Source organism: Engystomops pustulosus, chromosome 6, assembly GCF_040894005.1.
Source record: "Engystomops pustulosus chromosome 6, aEngPut4.maternal, whole genome shotgun sequence".
NCBI classification, from domain to species: domain Eukaryota; kingdom Metazoa; phylum Chordata; class Amphibia; order Anura; family Leptodactylidae; genus Engystomops; species Engystomops pustulosus.
Genome location: NC_092416.1, coordinates 136,641,289 through 136,659,129, shown reverse-complemented (window position 1 = coordinate 136,659,129; position 17,841 = coordinate 136,641,289). Strand labels below are relative to the sequence as shown.

At 41.2% G+C, this 17,841-nt stretch overlaps 1 protein-coding gene across 1 annotated transcript in view; it reads left to right on the top strand.

Annotated features, from left to right (window-relative positions):
- The first annotated feature begins 15,267 nt into the window (after window positions 1-15,267).
- Window positions 15,268-17,841, top strand: part of ADAM11 (ADAM metallopeptidase domain 11) — a 58,644-nt gene continuing 56,070 nt past the window's right edge. Inside the window, exon 1 of the mRNA XM_072111224.1 lies at window positions 15,268-15,493. Coding sequence (XP_071967325.1) covers window positions 15,436-15,493 — 58 coding nt within the window. The 5' untranslated portion in view covers window positions 15,268-15,435. The remainder of the gene's footprint in view (window positions 15,494-17,841) is intronic.

Sequence of the window (17,841 nt, the reverse complement as noted above, 5' to 3'; positions counted from 1 at the left end):
TGGCTGCTAATTTTAGGTGATATGGGGAGGACTTGTAACCCTTTATCAGCAGGCATTGGTAGTCAGGGGGGTCAAAATCTGGTGACGGGTCATATCTAAGCCCACAGGTGGACCCCACGTAAAATGCACAATGAATAATGCACAGTAAAAAATATCAATTATGTCATATTGTGCCCAGTTCCTGCCATGGTAGACAAACACCAAATGATGATGCGTGTTCTCCTGGGTACGGCAATACCCCTTCTGGGGCAATAATCTACAGGCTGTACACATAGGGCTTAGCAGGGAAGGTGCGGCATGATGTATAAGCTGTGCATAGTACATCAGGGTAAAATCTACATCTAAAGGTCCAGGGATGTGTGATAAATACAGAAGCACCTTTCATACATAGTCCTGGTTTTTCTGGGCATGTTTCACGATGGTAAATGGTGTCCTTCCAAATGCCTTTTTTTGGAGCACAACCTGCACCTCTTCTGTGTCCTTCCCTTCTTGGTAATTTGGGGAACTTCTGGAAAGTGCTGCCCTGGTACAATATATGTTGTGGCCGGGGTTCCAGAAGTGCTGGCACTCCCCCCTTCCTGGTCTCCAAAAAGAAAATACTCTTGAAATTCCAGGAAAGTTCCCCTCTGCCCTGCACATCAATATAACATGTAAGAATTATAAAATGCCATCTGCATGATGTCCACGACCACCTTCTTGTACCACACCCTTGATTTCCGCTTGGCGTTGTATGGCTGAAGCACCTGGTCTGACAAGTTCGCCTCTCCCATGTACTTGTTAGAATCCAGTATGCAGTCAGGTTTGGGGAATTCTGTACTGGTACCTCGTTCAGGTACAGGGGTTTCTGGTGTGCCCATGTAGTGTTGTTTATACAAGAATTTCTCTCAAGTACTTAACAAACAATACAGAGTCGTTGCAGTGTACAGTGCCGCATGCCGCAGTATTACTGGAAGCGAGGCACTTGAATAGTGTAGTGCTGGTGTAGAAATTGTCCAGGTAGAGGTGGTAGCCCTGGTCCAGCAGTGGGTGCACCAAATCCCACTCCATCTTCCCTTTTAACACCCAGGAAGGGGGGGTCATTCTGGGGGCACTATAGTGGAGTCCTTCCCTTCATATATCCTGAACTTGTAGGTATACCCTGATGTACTTTCTCACAGCTTATAGATCTTCACGCCATACCATGCCCTCTTTTTGGACAGGTACTGGCAGAATTGAAGTCTCGCTTTAAAATGTACCAGTCTATGGGTATGTTTATGTTTTCTGGGGGCACATGCCAGGGCAAACTTGACACTAAAAAGGTCTAATATGGGCCTGACCTTAATAAAACTATCATAACTGGGGTCATCTCTGGGTGGGCATTGTGTGTTGGTGTAATGCAAAAACTTGTGGATGGCTTCAAAGCTCATCGCCATGTGGCACATCGGGGTGTGGTACAGTATGTCTATGCTCCAGGAGTCCCTGATTAATGGTTTCTTTACAAGTCCCCTAAGAAGTATTCTGCCCCAATACTTCTCCATCTCTGCTGCAGTAACAGGGGTCCACCTGTGGGGTTCTGCATAAAATGAAGTGGGGTTTGGGCAAAATGCTGTGCAGCACAGAGATTTGTCTGGACTGCAATTAAATTCAATAGCTACTCATCAAAAAATGCTTAAAAATAGTCCACAGCTCTGAGCCCTGCCATATCAAATTTGATTTCAGGTTGGCCCAAAAAGTCTGGGACCTGAAGGGTATAATTACCTGGGGCTACCTATGTGGGGTCAGTGGAAATCCCAGACACTTCTCCCACAGAAGTGCCAGCCACTTCTCCAGCATAAACCCTACAGCGCCTTCTCGGGGGTTCTTCCAGGTCACTGGAAGAGGAGAGGTAGAAGGGGACATCATCCCCACTAACTGACTCCACGTCAGAAGCCAGCATGTTGTATGCCTCCAATACGATGTACGTCTTCTGAGACATTGTACACAGAAGAAAAAGATAATGTGCACCAGAAAAATTAGATAATGTGCACCCAACTGCTTGGATAAACCGCACAGCCGCCACACAGAAAAATTAGGTTAGAGCACCGAAGTACACCTGTAGGCGCTCTGGAAAAAAAAAATGTGCACCACACAAAAGGGCGCTACAGATGCATCTAGTTCGTCCTAAGACGCCCTCACTACGGTTAAAGATACGGTGCAGCGCAATTCACACGGCGCATTGAAAAGTGCTTTTGGGTTCAGAAGGGACAGACAGGAGATGGGAAAAACGGAGTACAAGTATGATCACAAAGGAAATATACAGGACGCAGGAGGGAACAGATAGGGATCAGACAGTGTAATAGTGATTTTGGTGTTACAGTAACACTCCGCTCCTCTCTCCAGCGATACCAAACCAAAATGGTGCAACTAGTGGGAGGAGGTAGGAGATAAAACCAAATTTTTTTTTAACCCCAAAACGCTGTCAATCGGAGGGTGGGCCAATCTGATTGGCCGGGTGATGTCAGTAGGAGGTTCTCCTTCCTCTGTTACCTATCGTCCTATCGTGATATCACCATTTGACATGACTACACGCAATGCATCAGGTGTGTTGGTGCCGTAATAGTACGGCGTTGAGGACGAATCACGGAAGCTGTACTAGTAATAGTTCCAAGGGGTTAAGGATTCAATCTTTTATATTGAATCCCTAAATCTGCTTGAGTTTCTGATATACACATAAGCTGATCCTATGTTTCTTTTCCCATTTTGTACTTTTGCTTGTGCTTCAAGCCCTTATCTGTTCCCGCATTCCATAGCCGCCTCATTAATTCTCCCACATGGAGCAGATACTGTACTCATTATTATCTAATGCCTTCAGTGGTGGGGGGTGGATTTAGTATTACAGCTACTATTTTGTGCTCTCTATCCTATCCCTAAATAAATTGTGTTGAGGAACAGTAGGCCCCTGTCTCAATATCCAACATCTAGCCCTGGGCACTTCTACTCCTCTACCCACAAATAGTTATTCCCTCTATTTTCCTCCTCCCCCATCAACATTATACAAGACGTTATGTTCTATAATAGCACGTGATAGGTTTTACTGTATCTAGTTATGACCTAATGCTCCTCATGTACAGATGACAAACATTGTGGCCTCTATAAATGTCTCTTTCTCTGCTAGTATATTGCTATGTGGGCTATTTTTTATTATTATTATTATCAAACTTGTTATTGTAGACAACATGTTATAGAACACAAGTGATAATATCCACAAAAATGTGAATACAATTCTACAGTTTCCTGAGTATGGAGCAATAATCACTAGAAACAATGAGAAATGGATAAATATAAGACCTCTGAAAGGGAAATGGTAGGGGGTTCTATGGATATCCAGGAGTAATAGGAGGAGATCTAGGGAGATGTTATATGGCAGTGATGGCGAACCTTTTAAAGACCGAGTGCCCAAACTACAACCAAAATCCACTTATTTACTCTGATGTGCCAATGTGCCATTTTAAGCAGTAACTTATTGCTACCTATTCTTCCACTTCTTTAATGTATCTGCCACCTGAGGCCACTAATACAGTTGAAACAAGGTGTGCAAATTCCGACTCTCATTGTATCTTCTCTTCAGGGTCTCTCTGTTTAGGAAGAATGGTGAGTCCAGCATGAGGAACTCCAAAGATAATGCAGTTCTTTCAACACCTTCTCACTTTTCAAGCAGTTCAAAACAGTCAATGAAGTGTTGCTGTAAAATAGTGCTGAGCGCAGCATCTCATAAGTTGCTTAGGACTGCAAGAAGATTTAATGGATGTGTTCCTGTTTCATGAACTCTGTCCTGGGCTGATAGCCTGAGTGCCCACAGAAAGGGCTCTGAGTGCCACCTCTGGCACCAGTGCCATAGGTTCGCCATCACTGTTATATGGAGTAATAGGAGGAGATATAGGGAGATGTTATATGGAGTAATAGGAGGAGATATAGGGAGATGTTATATGGAGTAATAGGGGAAGATATATAGAGAGATGTTTTATGGAGGAATAGGAGGAGATATAGGGAGAGGTTATATGGAGTAATAGGGGAAGATATATAGAGAGATGTCATATGGAGTAATAGGAGGAGATATAGGGAGATGTTATATGGAGTAATAGGAGGAGATATAAGGGGATGTTATATGGAGTAATAGGAGGAGATATAGGGAGATGTTATATGGAGTAATAGGAGGAGATATAGGGAGATGTTATATGGAGTAATAGGAGGAGATATAGGGAGAGGTTATATGCAGGGCCGGTTCTAGACAAAGTGGGGCCCCAAAATTAAAATATTTTATGACCAGTCACAGTCAGTAAGAGGCTCCCTTTCGTATGGTAAAACAAACTGTAATATGGGAGAATTTTATAGGGGATAGATGATAGGGAGATTGATAGGCAGCGCAGTGGCTCAGTGCTTAGCACTACAGCCTTGTAGCTCTGGTTAACATCTGCAAAGAGTTTGTATGTTCTCTCTGTGTTTGCATGGGTTTTCTCTGGGTCCTACGGTTTCTCCCACACTCCAAAACATACTGGTACGTTGATTAGACTGTGAGGCCCATTGGGGATAGGGACTGATTTGGCAAGCTCTGTGCAGTGCTGCGTAATCTGTGTACACTATATAAATAAAGAATTATTAATTATAAATATGATAGAAGATAAATATGAAAGATGATAGAGATTCCTAGATACAGAACAATAAAGTAGATCATTTATACAGTAGATAGATATGAGAGATAAATACAGTAGAAGAGAAATAGAAGATTGATTGATGGTCAGATTATAGGAGATAGATAACTAGACATATAGATGATAGCGTCTTCACCCGGGAATTAAACCAAGGGGTATTAACCCTTTTACCGCCCGGCATTTCTGGATATTTTGTCGCGTTATTGACCAGAGCAGTTTTTACACTTTTGACATTTAAAAATGAAATCAAAATTACAGCGAAAAGAATCAAAAGTAAACCCAACAAACCACATATTTTCTGAAAACAGACACTTGCCCCATTTTCAAAATTGCATTAAAGAGTTTATAGACACAGACGCCTTCATGCAATTTTGATTCAAACTGAAACATTTTATAAAAAATACTTAAAATTTGACTTTGATCGCAAAAAATGTTCTCTAAACAGAAATATTAACCCTGACATCTCCTAAATGTAATAGATGGACATGTGTAGAGTTCCTAAATGTCCCATATTGATATGTTCACATAAATAAATCCACATAATATCACTAAAACTGTAATCACTAGATATCTGCTTTTCAGCTAGACATTTTAAGACAGTCACAACCTGCAAAATATAGCAATAAAACAGAATAAAAAGTAAAGGTGCCATAAAACCTATATAATTTTGAAAGCAGACAACCAGGCGATGCATTTGGCAATTAACATTCAACATTTCCTCTAAAATATGTACAAATACAGATACTGTACTTATATAAAGAAAATATACTTTCCTAAAACAGTAAGATGTGAGGAGATCACACAGACGCCACATGTGTATATTCACTGAAATATGCAGCTAAGGGAACGTTAAATCCACAGGGGACACCAAACTATTTTTGCAGAAAATTGCAAAGATCTACCATTGTACGCTCCCTTACACAATGGTAACCCAAATAAATAAAATAAATAAAAACTTTTTTCCAGAATTTGTGTGTTTTTTTTGGTGTTACATATAACTTTATGGACATGTTCTGGGTTGTGGTGTTAATATGTAGTCACATTAGGTGAAGAGGATCGAATGTTCATCGTATCAGTTAATTTTCGCAAAAAAATGTAGTAACATATAAAGTGAATATTTCCATTGTCTGTGAGGTGCAGCAGCTCCTGTGTGCAGCAAATTCTCCCTGTAGCCTGATGGCTAAGAATATGGAAGGGGGGGGGGGCTATATCTCTGAATCTGACACATAGAACCTCACTTCTTTTTTCACATGAAAGAAGAGAGTCTCCTCTTTTATATGAATCTACGTTTGTGTTTCTAAGTGTCAGGAAAATGGAGATATTAACTGTTAAACTGCCGGCGGGAGTGATTTTTATAACATAAAAATGGCACCTGATATTCTCACTTTAAATGTGAATATCTTTGGATCCATGGCACCTAAAAACACAATTCAAGATTCATTTTTTCATGGGGCCCTGGGAAATTGCCCACTTTGCCTACCCATAGCGCCGGCCCTGGTTATATGGAGTAATAGGAGGAGATGTAGGGAGAGGTTATATGGAGTAATAGGAGGAGATGTAGGGAGATGTTATATGGAGTAATAGGAGGAGATATAGAGAGATGTTATATGGAGTAATAGGAGGAGATATAGGGAGAGGTTATATGGAGTAATAGGAGGAGATATAGGGAGAGGTTCTATGGAGTAATAGGAGGAGATGTAGGGAGATGTTATATGGAGTAATAGGAGGAGATATAGGGAAAGGTTATATGTAGTAATAGGAGGAGATATAGGGAGAGGTTATATGGAGTAATAGGAGGAGATGTAGGGAGATGTTATATGGAGTAATAGGAGGAGATATAGAGAGATGTTATATGGAGTAATAGGAGGAGATATAGGGAGAGGTTATATGGAGTAATAGGAGGAGATATAGGGAGAGGTTCTATGGAGTAATAGGAGGAGATGTAGGGAGATGTTATATGGAGTAATAGGAGGAGATGTAGGGAGAGGTTATATGGAGTAATAGGAGGAGATGTAGGGAGAGGTTAGGTTATATGGAGTAATAGGAGGAGATGTAGGGAGATGTTATATGGAGTAATAGGAGGAGATGTAGGGAGATGTTATATGGAGTAATAGGAGGAGATGTAAGGAGAAGATTAAATGGAGTAATAGGAGGAGATATAGGGAGAGGTTCTATGGAGTAATAGGAGGATATATACAGAGAGGTTCTATGGAGTAATAGGGGGAGATATAGGGAGATGTTATATGGAGTAATAGGAGGAGATGTAGGGAGAGGTTATATGGAGTAATAGGAGGAGATGTAGGGAGAGGTTCTATGGAGTAATAGGAGGAGATGTAGGGAGAGGTTCTATGGAGTAATAGGAGGAGATGTAGGGAGAGGTTCTATGGAGTAATAGGAGGAGATGTAGGGAGAGGTTCTATGGAATAATAGGAGGAGATGTAGGGAGAGGTTCTATGGAGTAATAGGAGGAGATGTAGGGAGAGGTTCTATGGAGTAATAGGAGGAGATGTAGGGAGAGGTTCTATGGAGTAATAGGAGGAGATGTAGGGAGAGGTTCTATGGAGTAATAGGAGGAGATGTAGGGAGAGGTTCTATGGAGTAATAGGAGGAGATGTAGGGAGAGGTTCTATGGAGTAATAGGAGGAGATGTAGGGAGAGGTTCTATGGAGTAATAGGAGGATATGTACGGAGAGGTTCTATGGAGTAATAGGAGGAGATGTAGGGAGATGTTCTATGGAGTAATAGGAGGAGATATAGGGAGAGGTTAACAGTAGAAGGAGTATGAAGTAAAATAGATGAGTCAGAGATTCAGGAAAGACATTTTTATGGTTAGGTAATGTTGTATGTGTTCGGAAGCAGACGTTGCTGGAGCCTGTCTGCCGAAGGAGATAATGGAGTCAGAATTGTAGTATAACAAGCTGTGATTCCAAAGCTTGTATAGCTCTGTATGGCAAATATAAATAAAACTAATCATAGGTTGATCAGACAATAAACTAGGTCATGTGCATGTGTCCTATATGCTGTCCTATAAACAGTAAGCCTAGATTTTTTTTGTTTTTGTTTTTCACTATGCATAATGGAAAAATTACCAAAGCAATCTTTCTGACCCTCCATGCAGGGTCAAATTTACCCCAAAAAACTACCCAAGCAATTGCTTAAGACCTGAGCGATGTGGTGGGATACAGACAATTAAAGCTACAGTTATAAAATAAGTATGATTCCTGTGTGATTTTTTTTTAATTTATTTTTATTAATTTTATAATACAAAATAAATGCAATACAATTGGGTAGGTAAAGAGAGACATAAGAGACTTCGAAGTGGATACGCAGACCCAAGTCCAGGACTAATACAAATACACATCAATCAAAAGTAACATTGTACTAGAACATCATTGAATATAGACAGCCATGTGTGTAGGCGGTACAACTTAGTACACTATATGTAACTATGCAGTCAGTTTAGTATAGGAAGGTAGATAAGGGTCATTCTCAGAGTAGGGGGGCCTAGTGTGCCCCTCAGGTTCTCCAGTTGGTACCAATGTGGGTGCATTGTCCTGCATCCAGAATCAAAATAAACTTTGCTTCACTACTGTGATTATTACATGAAATAATTGGGGTAAACACACAGGTTGTACATGGGAAGTGTTTCCTCTTCCTCTAGAACAGTGGTGGCGAACCTATGGCACTGGTGCCAGAGGCGGCACTCAGAGCCTTTTCTGTGGGCACCCGGGCCATTGCTCCAGCACACCAGACAGAACTCAAAGAATCTTCCTGCAGTTTCAAGCAACTTAAAAGTTGCTGCTTTCAGAAAGAAGCTAACATTTTCCATCTTTCTACTGTGTTACTGTCCTCAGGAGGCCAATATGATTGAAAGTTGTTGAAGAACAGGGAGCAATAAGTTACTGCTTTAACTTTTGGTTGGCACCTCGCAATAAATAAGGGGGGTTTTGGGTTGCTTTTTGGGCACTCGGCTGCTAAAAGGTTTGCCACCACTGCTCTAGAACGTGCAAAAGGTAGATCTAAATAGTCAGCGGGAAATCGAGCTGACACTTTACGGACCACAAGTTATCTCCTTCAAGAATTATGTGGCATTGATATTGCAGCCTACTTCTTACCAGGGATGTATGAAAAACATCCATCACAATCCCTACACTTATTATAGGGTCCATTGTGGTGTGTATCATGTTGACTAAAAGCATAGCACTGATTTTCACAAAAATTTGACAAAATTGCCAAAAGAGCCTCTGGTGACTGACTGAATCTTTTAAGAACTTCTTATCACGAAGAGGGTACCTGGATTGAAAGCATTGAGAAACACTGATGTAAGAGATACTATTCTGTATGTGTCTATGCAGGGTCTACGGGGGCCCAAGCTGAACTCTTGCCCCCTGAGCCCATGGTCTTTTACAGTTTCTCCAAAATGGATGAGATTTTCATTGAAAATTTGGAGTGTTTTTTTATCCAGATTTAGGTTGTAAACTTTTACAATTTTTTTTTTTTTTTTAGCAGTGGTGTTTTTCTGGGATACTCAGACAGAGTACAGGGTTCACCCCTTTATAGATGTGATTTCAGATTCTTCTTTAAGAACTTTTCGCCTATAACAGGCTTAATATACCTGTCTCCATCGCACTAAGTCTCCTGCTGGGTATGAGTGATCCCTCACCTTTCCCTCTTTCCCATACCAGCAATGACTCCTTATCCTACTCAGTTTAAAACACCATGATCAAAGCTCCATAAATGAATAATTTACATCCCCCAGCGAGGGAAACATTCTCTGGAAATACTCATTATTTATGCATCACTATGCATTAACTCCGCAGATGTGTAGTCTCTGCCTATAATATTAAGACTAATAGTAATGCTTTATCACTGCTATATGCACGGACTGGGCAGTGCTGGAAGATCCTGGGGGGAGGAGGGAGCTGTACGGAAAGAAAGTGTAGAGCACTAGTTCTTAAAGAGAACCTGTCTCTAAGCCCCTGATTAAAAAAACACCAAATGTAACTGCCCACCCATTGAAAAGACATGGCCCCTGGAGTCCCACTTGTGGCTGGCCCTCACTGTAGCAGGTTTCAGCAATGACAAGACGATCTATCTGTGCCTCCGTTTTGTTTCCATCTGTCTGTTTTTAACCAATAAGGCTACATTCACACACATGTATGGGGGACAGAAATTTTTTTTTGCTGCTTCTTCAAACTGGTTTTCTGTTTCTAATGTATTATCTATCTCCTATGGACTACAAGTGCCAGCATCACTTCACACTAAACATACAGCAAAAAGTGATATGAACATGGAATAAGGTTTCCTTCTCCGACACATATATTTGTAGTGACAGCCACAGCAGAAATAATTATTTTATCTTATATGGACAGTTTTTTTTTACATTTTCATAGATTATTTTCAAATAATCTTTTGCTTCAAAGCAACTTTTTTTTTTTTTTTAATCAAATGTTTTTATTGAAATCCCCCCCTCCCCCAACAGATACAACAAGGAGGGAGATATGTACATAGACTGCCGCAGGCAATAATGTTATACAATGTTACACGTATACATTACATCAATAGGATGATTACAAAATAATTACAGTTTTTGCACTATGCCCTTACAATATTTGCATTTTAAATCATATGGTGACATATACAGTGGTAGATGTATAAGAATTGTTACTAATTGCCAGACTGTAACCGCTATTTAAGCAATTGTAAGTACAGGTGTGGCCACGCATTTGTTCATAATTTACATGCATTTACTTCTACTATGAGTCATCTTCTACATGCACTGGCTGCAATAACGTCCTGTATGGGCTACAATGTTAATTTTTTGACCGCTCAAACAGATTTATGAATTCAGTAATACCGCGCACCCTTTACTATTTACTATTGTGTGAAAACTAGTTTGGGCTGCTGGGCCCTTCTGACACCTTGGGCCCCATTTCAGCCATTATAGATGCTACGTCCATGTGATAGTTACGTCCATGATTAAATAGGAACACTATCATTCAGACTATTTTACCCTGTGTGTCCCCTCTACATACTATGACTTTAAAAACATCTCCTTACTTCAATATAATCTGTACTGATGTATGCCACGTACCTCAGTGTTGATCTCTCACATACTATGACCTTCCAGGTGCTTCATAGCCTAGAGATTACTACTTACTAAGCCAACACTTAAAAGATAAGATATACCAGGCACAGAACCTCAAGTGCTTAGTGACCACTACAGCCCCGGTTTACAGCTTGCAGTGGAGCATGCTCCCCACTTTGGGGCTCTTGAAGGTTCTTGTGATCACTGGTGTTTTCATCATTGGGACCCCAGTAATTAAACATTTTTAATTTATCCTGGATAAGTTTCTTAGTGCTATAGTGTATCTAGGGAAATGTAGTATTTTATTTCAGATATTGATATGGGACCATCCATAATATGTGGGTTTTATTTCTATAGAGATGAATAAAGCAGTAGACTACTTATGGATTGCTGCTCCATTCTGCTACCAGACACCCGCTTACAAGTTATCCTCTATCCTAGAATCTAAAGACACTTCATAAGCTTTAGAGTCAATAAACATTTATTGAAACATAACATAAGACAATAGACATTTCAATCAGAGTCGGGAAACAATCATTTGATGGATAATACAAGTGATCTGTGTCTCAGACTTAGATGGTAGGTATAGTGAATTACCTTTTAGCTTAAGAACTAGGTAGACAATTAGCAGATCACATGGAATGTATCAGGATCTGGATATAAACATATCGCCTCCGATAAGCATTTGAAAATTTAAAGAGGACCTGTCACCTATAAAAACGTCACTAGGAGCTACTTACTAAAGTAAGCAGCACCTAGTGCTTAAACAGACTCAGCAGTGTTACACTGCTAGCGTGATCGGAAACATCAGATAACACTAGCAGACATTGCTGCGTTGTACACAAGAAACGCCAAACCACCCTGGAAGGGGTTCACGTATGTTTACGTGCGGTGACCGCCGCATGACACACGGCAGTCACCGCTGGCCTGTAGTGGGCAGGGCAGTCTGGGGAAGACCGCCTCCCTCATGAATACCACACTTTGAGAGCGGTCCGGTGTTTCCAGCGTACAGCGCAGCCGTGTTTGTTAGCGCCATATGAGGTTTCCGATAACACTATCATTGTAACATTGCTGCCTCTGTTTTAGCACTAGGAGCTGCTTACTTTAGTAATCAGCTCCTAGTGCCATTTTTATAGGTGACAGGTCCTCTTTAAGAAGCATAGACAAGGTAGAACATTAGGTTACATAAAAGGATGGCGGGGCTGGGTGTTGTGGGAGAGGGTAGGTAGAGGTAAAGGAAGAAAGCATATGAGAGTAAGAGAAAAAAAAAGGAGAAAATGTTACATGATATTATCTTAGGGTACTAACCCAGATTTGCCCCAAGCTGCCAAGGAGGGAGAATCCCTAAAAGTTATCCAACTGGACCATATGGTGTAGACACTTTATAAGCTTAACACAACCCCTTTAAGTTATATTTTCTAAATTCTCAAACATTATTCTATGGCTTGTTTAACGGATACATTACAAATCTGCTGACCCAGAAGGAGATAATATGAAATCTAGCAGAGGTGGTTATTTCACTACTCAAGAAGAGGGAAGTATCCTCTACCAGATTCATAAATAGCATCAGGATTATATCACTGGATCCTTCCCCCTGTAAGATAATTTAATAGCAAGTTAAAGGGGCATTTCCTGTAATAGAGAAATTCAAGGCACTTTTAAATCCACTTACAGAATTGATCAACATCACTTATATTGGCAGAGACCTATCAGTATTATGTTTCATATTAGTTATCTCTATAGAACTATGTCTTGGTTTTTCATACCTGAAAAATGACTAAAGTACAGACTTATATGGGGCATTTATTATTGACTTTGTGCCAGTTTTTGTCAGCTTTTTTTTGTTGTTGTCAAATATGCCAGCTCCACAATTTTGCTTCTTTTCCAACACTCACACTTCTAGTTTCCCAACACTTTTTTAGGCACAAAATTAGACTATAAAAAAGCAAGTCTACCAACTTCTAAAGTCCTCCGTGAATGTGGTTTGACATTTTTGGCACTCAATTGTTCTTTCTTATGGTGTGCCAAATTCATTAGGGCTGTGCGCCAAAATATATGATCACAGTGCAAATCATCACCGCTAAAATTGCTCACCAAGTACTGGACTTAAAGGAAATCTACCATCAAAATGAAGCATTATAAACCAGGGGTACTTAGATGCATATATCCTAGCACTTTGACTGTAGTGATCTTCTTATATTTGCTATTCATGGCCTCCTTTCTTCTAAAATCAACATTTAAAATTATGCTCATGAGCCAGGAGGGCTCTGGGGGTTAGCAGAAGCCCTCTGTGCTGTAGCTACAGAGGTTACACTGTGCACTTTATGAGAAATCTTGACCATTTACCTATAAAAAAAATCTCCTTGAAAGTCATATGCAAATTAGCAGAGAAGAGTCACTTATTGTCTCAGATGAGTCAAGTTTAGTCACTGGAGGAAGAAAAACCCCTATTTGCGTTTCTATAGGAGTTATATTAAGTATAAGAGTCTCATCTATCAGATCACATGAATTTTGTTTCTATGAGCTAGCGACAGATAAAGATATAGTTGGATATGCAATCTGCACTTTAATTTTGATCAAATTCCCATCCATTTCTTTAAAGGGTTTGGAACCTTGGCTTGAAAATAAAAGAAATATGGGCATTTCACCAGTAGCACATGAATTTACTTTCCCGGTCTCCTCTTCATGTCCCTGTCACGTCCCCCAGCTTTCTGCATGGCTCCGAAGTAGGTGGGATCGGCTGGGGGCCATCTTAGTGACAGAGCAGTGCGCCTGCGCTGTGCTTTAGAGCTGTGCTTCTGCTCATACAAAAATGTTGATAATCTTGCCACCCACCAATACTTAACTATTATATTAAAGGGGCCAATCCCTTTAACTGCCTCTATCTCTATTTCTGTTGATCACAGAACCGAAAACCTGATGTCATCTAAAAAATGAGGTTTTATTCAGCTGTTCACTGCTCATTTGCATTTGATTTTGGAGGAGATTTTTTTATAGGTAAACAGACAAGATTTCACTTTTATGAGGGAATTTTAGAAATGACTTCATAGAAATGTTAAATGGTATAAAAATATTTATAAAGAAAAACCCTGCAAATATTGGTATCACTGCATACGAAGCAACTATAAACCTATCATGTTATTTAAAAGGGTTTTCATGATATATCCATGGGACGAATCATCAATATCATCAATCTACAGCAATGCCTAAACAAAATCTCCTACCCAAAAAAACCCACTCTTTTTCATGTGTTTTGCATTGATCATCATTAACTATTGATGGTCACTGAAATATGGTTCAGATTAGCACATTCTTTATATATTAACCAAACGGATGCACGCTATTTTAAATGCCATGTGAAGTGGTCCTTTGAAAGTACTGCATAAAACATGTCACCAGGCATGTCATTTTTAGCTGGTGACGGGTTCCAATAGCCCATGCTATGCTGATTTTAAAAATCCCTTTATCAGAATTCTGAATCGTTTCAGTACTTAATGTAAGTTTAATTCACATTACCTGGCTTCCCACCAGCAGCCTGTGATGAGTCAGCTGCACCCTGCCTGCCTGTATCAGTCTTCTCTCCATCACACACATGCAGCTCCCTCCCCCCTCTATGTCTTATGCCTTGAGCAGGGAGGGAGAGAGGAGAGTGCTGTGGAGTAGAGAAAGAAGCATGAGGAGACACAGGTACCCACAGAATGTTAGTAGCTACCTCCCCAGGGTCTCACCACATGCTGCTGGCAGGGAGCCAGGTTATGTGAATTAAGTTTATATAAAGTACTGTAAAGTGATTCAGAACTGACGCCAGCTAAAATTTACATTCCAGGTGACAGGTCATTTTAACAATCATTATTAACTGTTGTGTGAATAAAATCTAAAGGCCAATGGCTGGACCCCCATATCGATTCTCTCCCCCCAAAAAATTATCCCAGCTAATTGTATCTATGAATTGTTGTCCACCTCTTCCTCTATATATGGTAACTGGGATTTATAGAACCCTATGTAAATACCAAGATCCATATGTTGCTACATTACTGGGTGACACATTTCAAAATTCCTTTATGCAAGAATATTATAACATTATTAATAATATTAATAATACATATAATATAATAATAAAATGTTTTTGTTCTGTGCTCAAATGTGATTCTGTAATACATTCCTGTATTGGATTCACACTAAGGGATCATTTTCTTATACATGGGATGTATAGACTTTTCTGTAAATATGTAGTGTATGTAGTGCTGCTGATGCTATGCAGGAGCCTATGCAGAGGGATGTCTGTGTAATATGCGGATATATATGTGGGCTGTATGCTATACAGTATATATCTGCCTGTAGGAGGATTATGATGCTACAAGTTGCATTAGATTTTGGTAGCTGAGATTATTATGGCATCTAGAGAAGCAGATACAGGAGACATAGGAGATTGATAGGTATATGTTTGATTGCAGGGGAGGGGGAGGGGAGAGGAATGATGAAGATGAAGGTGGAGGAGGAGGGGAATCTTCCTCACGTGTCTCCTCTATGGTAATACTGGATCTCCCCACACTGCAGCCCCAGCATCCATCCTCCTGCACACAGCCTGATGGTGACAGGCACACAAAGGAGCCGGGCTCATGTCCACTGCCAGCCTCTGCCTGTGCCCTGTGCCCGGGGCTGACTGATTATGTATGAACGATGCGTCAGGAGCTGCTCTGGGTTGTAGCTGCTGTGATCTGTGCCATGTCAGAGCTGGGTGAGTTATACTGCGGGTGATGGCTGTGCCCTGATTACCCTGTACCCTAACTCTGGGCTGACCCCGTGCACAGGTGTCCTGCTGCCCACTGGATCAGAGGAGACCATAACCACCATCACTGCTCCCCATCCTTATACATTGCGCGCTGGTACAGTACCACCTACCTGCTGCTCTGCTCATCCCTTGTATCCATGGATTTTCCTTCTATCCCTGTTCTCCTCAACTGATCTGTGCCATGCCTGCACCCTGTGCCGTTGATGTATGCAATTCCTGCTCCCTGTACCCCTGATCTGTGCAATGCCTGCACCCTGTACCCCTGATGTGTGCCATGCCTGCACCCTGTACCCCTGATGTGTGCCATGCCTGCACCCTGTACCCCTGATGTGTGCCATGCCTGCACCCTGTACCCCCGATGTGTGCCGTGCCTGCACCCTGTACCCCTGATGTGTGCCGTGCCTGCACCCTGTACCCCTGATGTGTGCCGTGCCTGCACCCTGAACCCTGATGTGTGCCATGCCTGTACCCTGTACCCCTGATGTGTGCCATGCCTGCAGCCTGTTCCCCTGATATGTGTGATATTTCTTCCTTGCATCCATTATATGTTTCACCTACAACCTCTGCCTCACCTCCAGCATACACAGTGTACTCTTCTTACTGCCCCCCACCTCTTTATACCTGTGACTATTACGCCTGTACCCCTGCACCTTCATATATCTCTGATTTCTCCCCGGGATTATTGCACTCGCACCATCATATATCTGTGATTACTGCCCTCCTTTCACCCCTGGATTATTGCCCCTGCACCATCATATATCTGTGATTACTGCCCTCCCTTCACCCCTGGATTATTGTCCTCGCACCATCATATATCTGTGATTACTGCCCTCCCTTCTCCCCTGGATTATTGCCCCCGCACCTTCATGCATCTGTGATTACTGCCCGTCTGCCTTGGATTATTGACCCTCAGCCCCATATTCTGATGGCTGCTGACCTGTGTCCTTTTACCCTATATTTCTGTTGCTTCACTTGCTATCACCCTTTTTCCCTTCACCCCTTTTTTTCCTCACATGACACCTTTTATTGCTCATCCATTCCATCATCACCCCTCCCTTTTCATCATACATTGCCATCTTCCCCGATGAGAGCAATTACATGGTCTCTCTGCATTGGCATCATCAGCGGAGAAATGCAAACTGTCCTGGAGAAACCTAGGTTAAAAGGAGTTCTTGTAAGGATCCAGAATCCTCATTACCATGTTCATTAACATACATTCATGAGATCTGTGCACCTTAGAACCCTACTTTTTAAGACACCCACTTTATTTATCCAGTTATTGTTAGAAGGGCCCATATAACCCCCCTCTTCCTGCCACCATCAAGCTTTCTGTAGCATCAGCAGATATACTGCAATGCATCAGGTAGATGATAGATGCTGGCCGGGAGGGGGAGAGGTGGATGCTTATTGCTTGGGGGGGGACCGGATCTGTAAGCTTCTCCTGGGACAGCTCATTGAAGAATCCAAAGTTAATATCCCAGTGGATGCAGTAACAATGCAGGGGGTGCTCTAGTGTGTTTAATGACGTTACCCAGCCCCAGTAATGGATCTTACATTCATCTTTATATGGCTCCTCTGTTTGCTTCTGTTTCCATTCCCATTCCCAGAAACACAACTCATAGTAGAGGAGTATGCTATGGTAATCCCAGCCATATATATCTGTGTGTAAATATATATAGATATAAATATTCACTCGGTGGTGGATATAGTTCTCTTGGGGCTGTCATTTACATGTAGTTTGTGGAATAAGTGGAAAATAGGAGCATTTTTCTGAAACCTTTTAAAGTGAAATCATGAAGCATAAAATGTAACACACTAGACTCTGTAGTGACTGATGTAGCCTTCAGGCTGTTTTCTACATTCCCTATGGTTACCTCATTTGTGATTTCATCTATAGGGCAAGAGGTTCAGTAATATATTAACAAATAATTTACATTCTAATTCAGAGAAATTATTGCTGTGTAGCCTTCATCTGATGGAATCAGCCTTTAACTGGCTAATTACATTCTATAAGATATAACGTAGGGCCAGGCTGCCCCTTGTATATTGGATTTGTACTATTGGCATAAGATTAAAGGTGGCAACAATTCTTTAAAATAAATGGATGCTGCTGAAAGCCTTTACATAGGCAAAGTCTGCCATTTCTGCCTTTTGTGGCAAAAAAATGACTGTACCATGTACAATTGCAGCTGTGATGGGCACAGCCGTCTCCATCATCTAGTGGTGGTTGAAAGTTGTGGAAACAATGTAGCACAAGATGTAAATAATAATATCTTTATTTATATAGCACCATC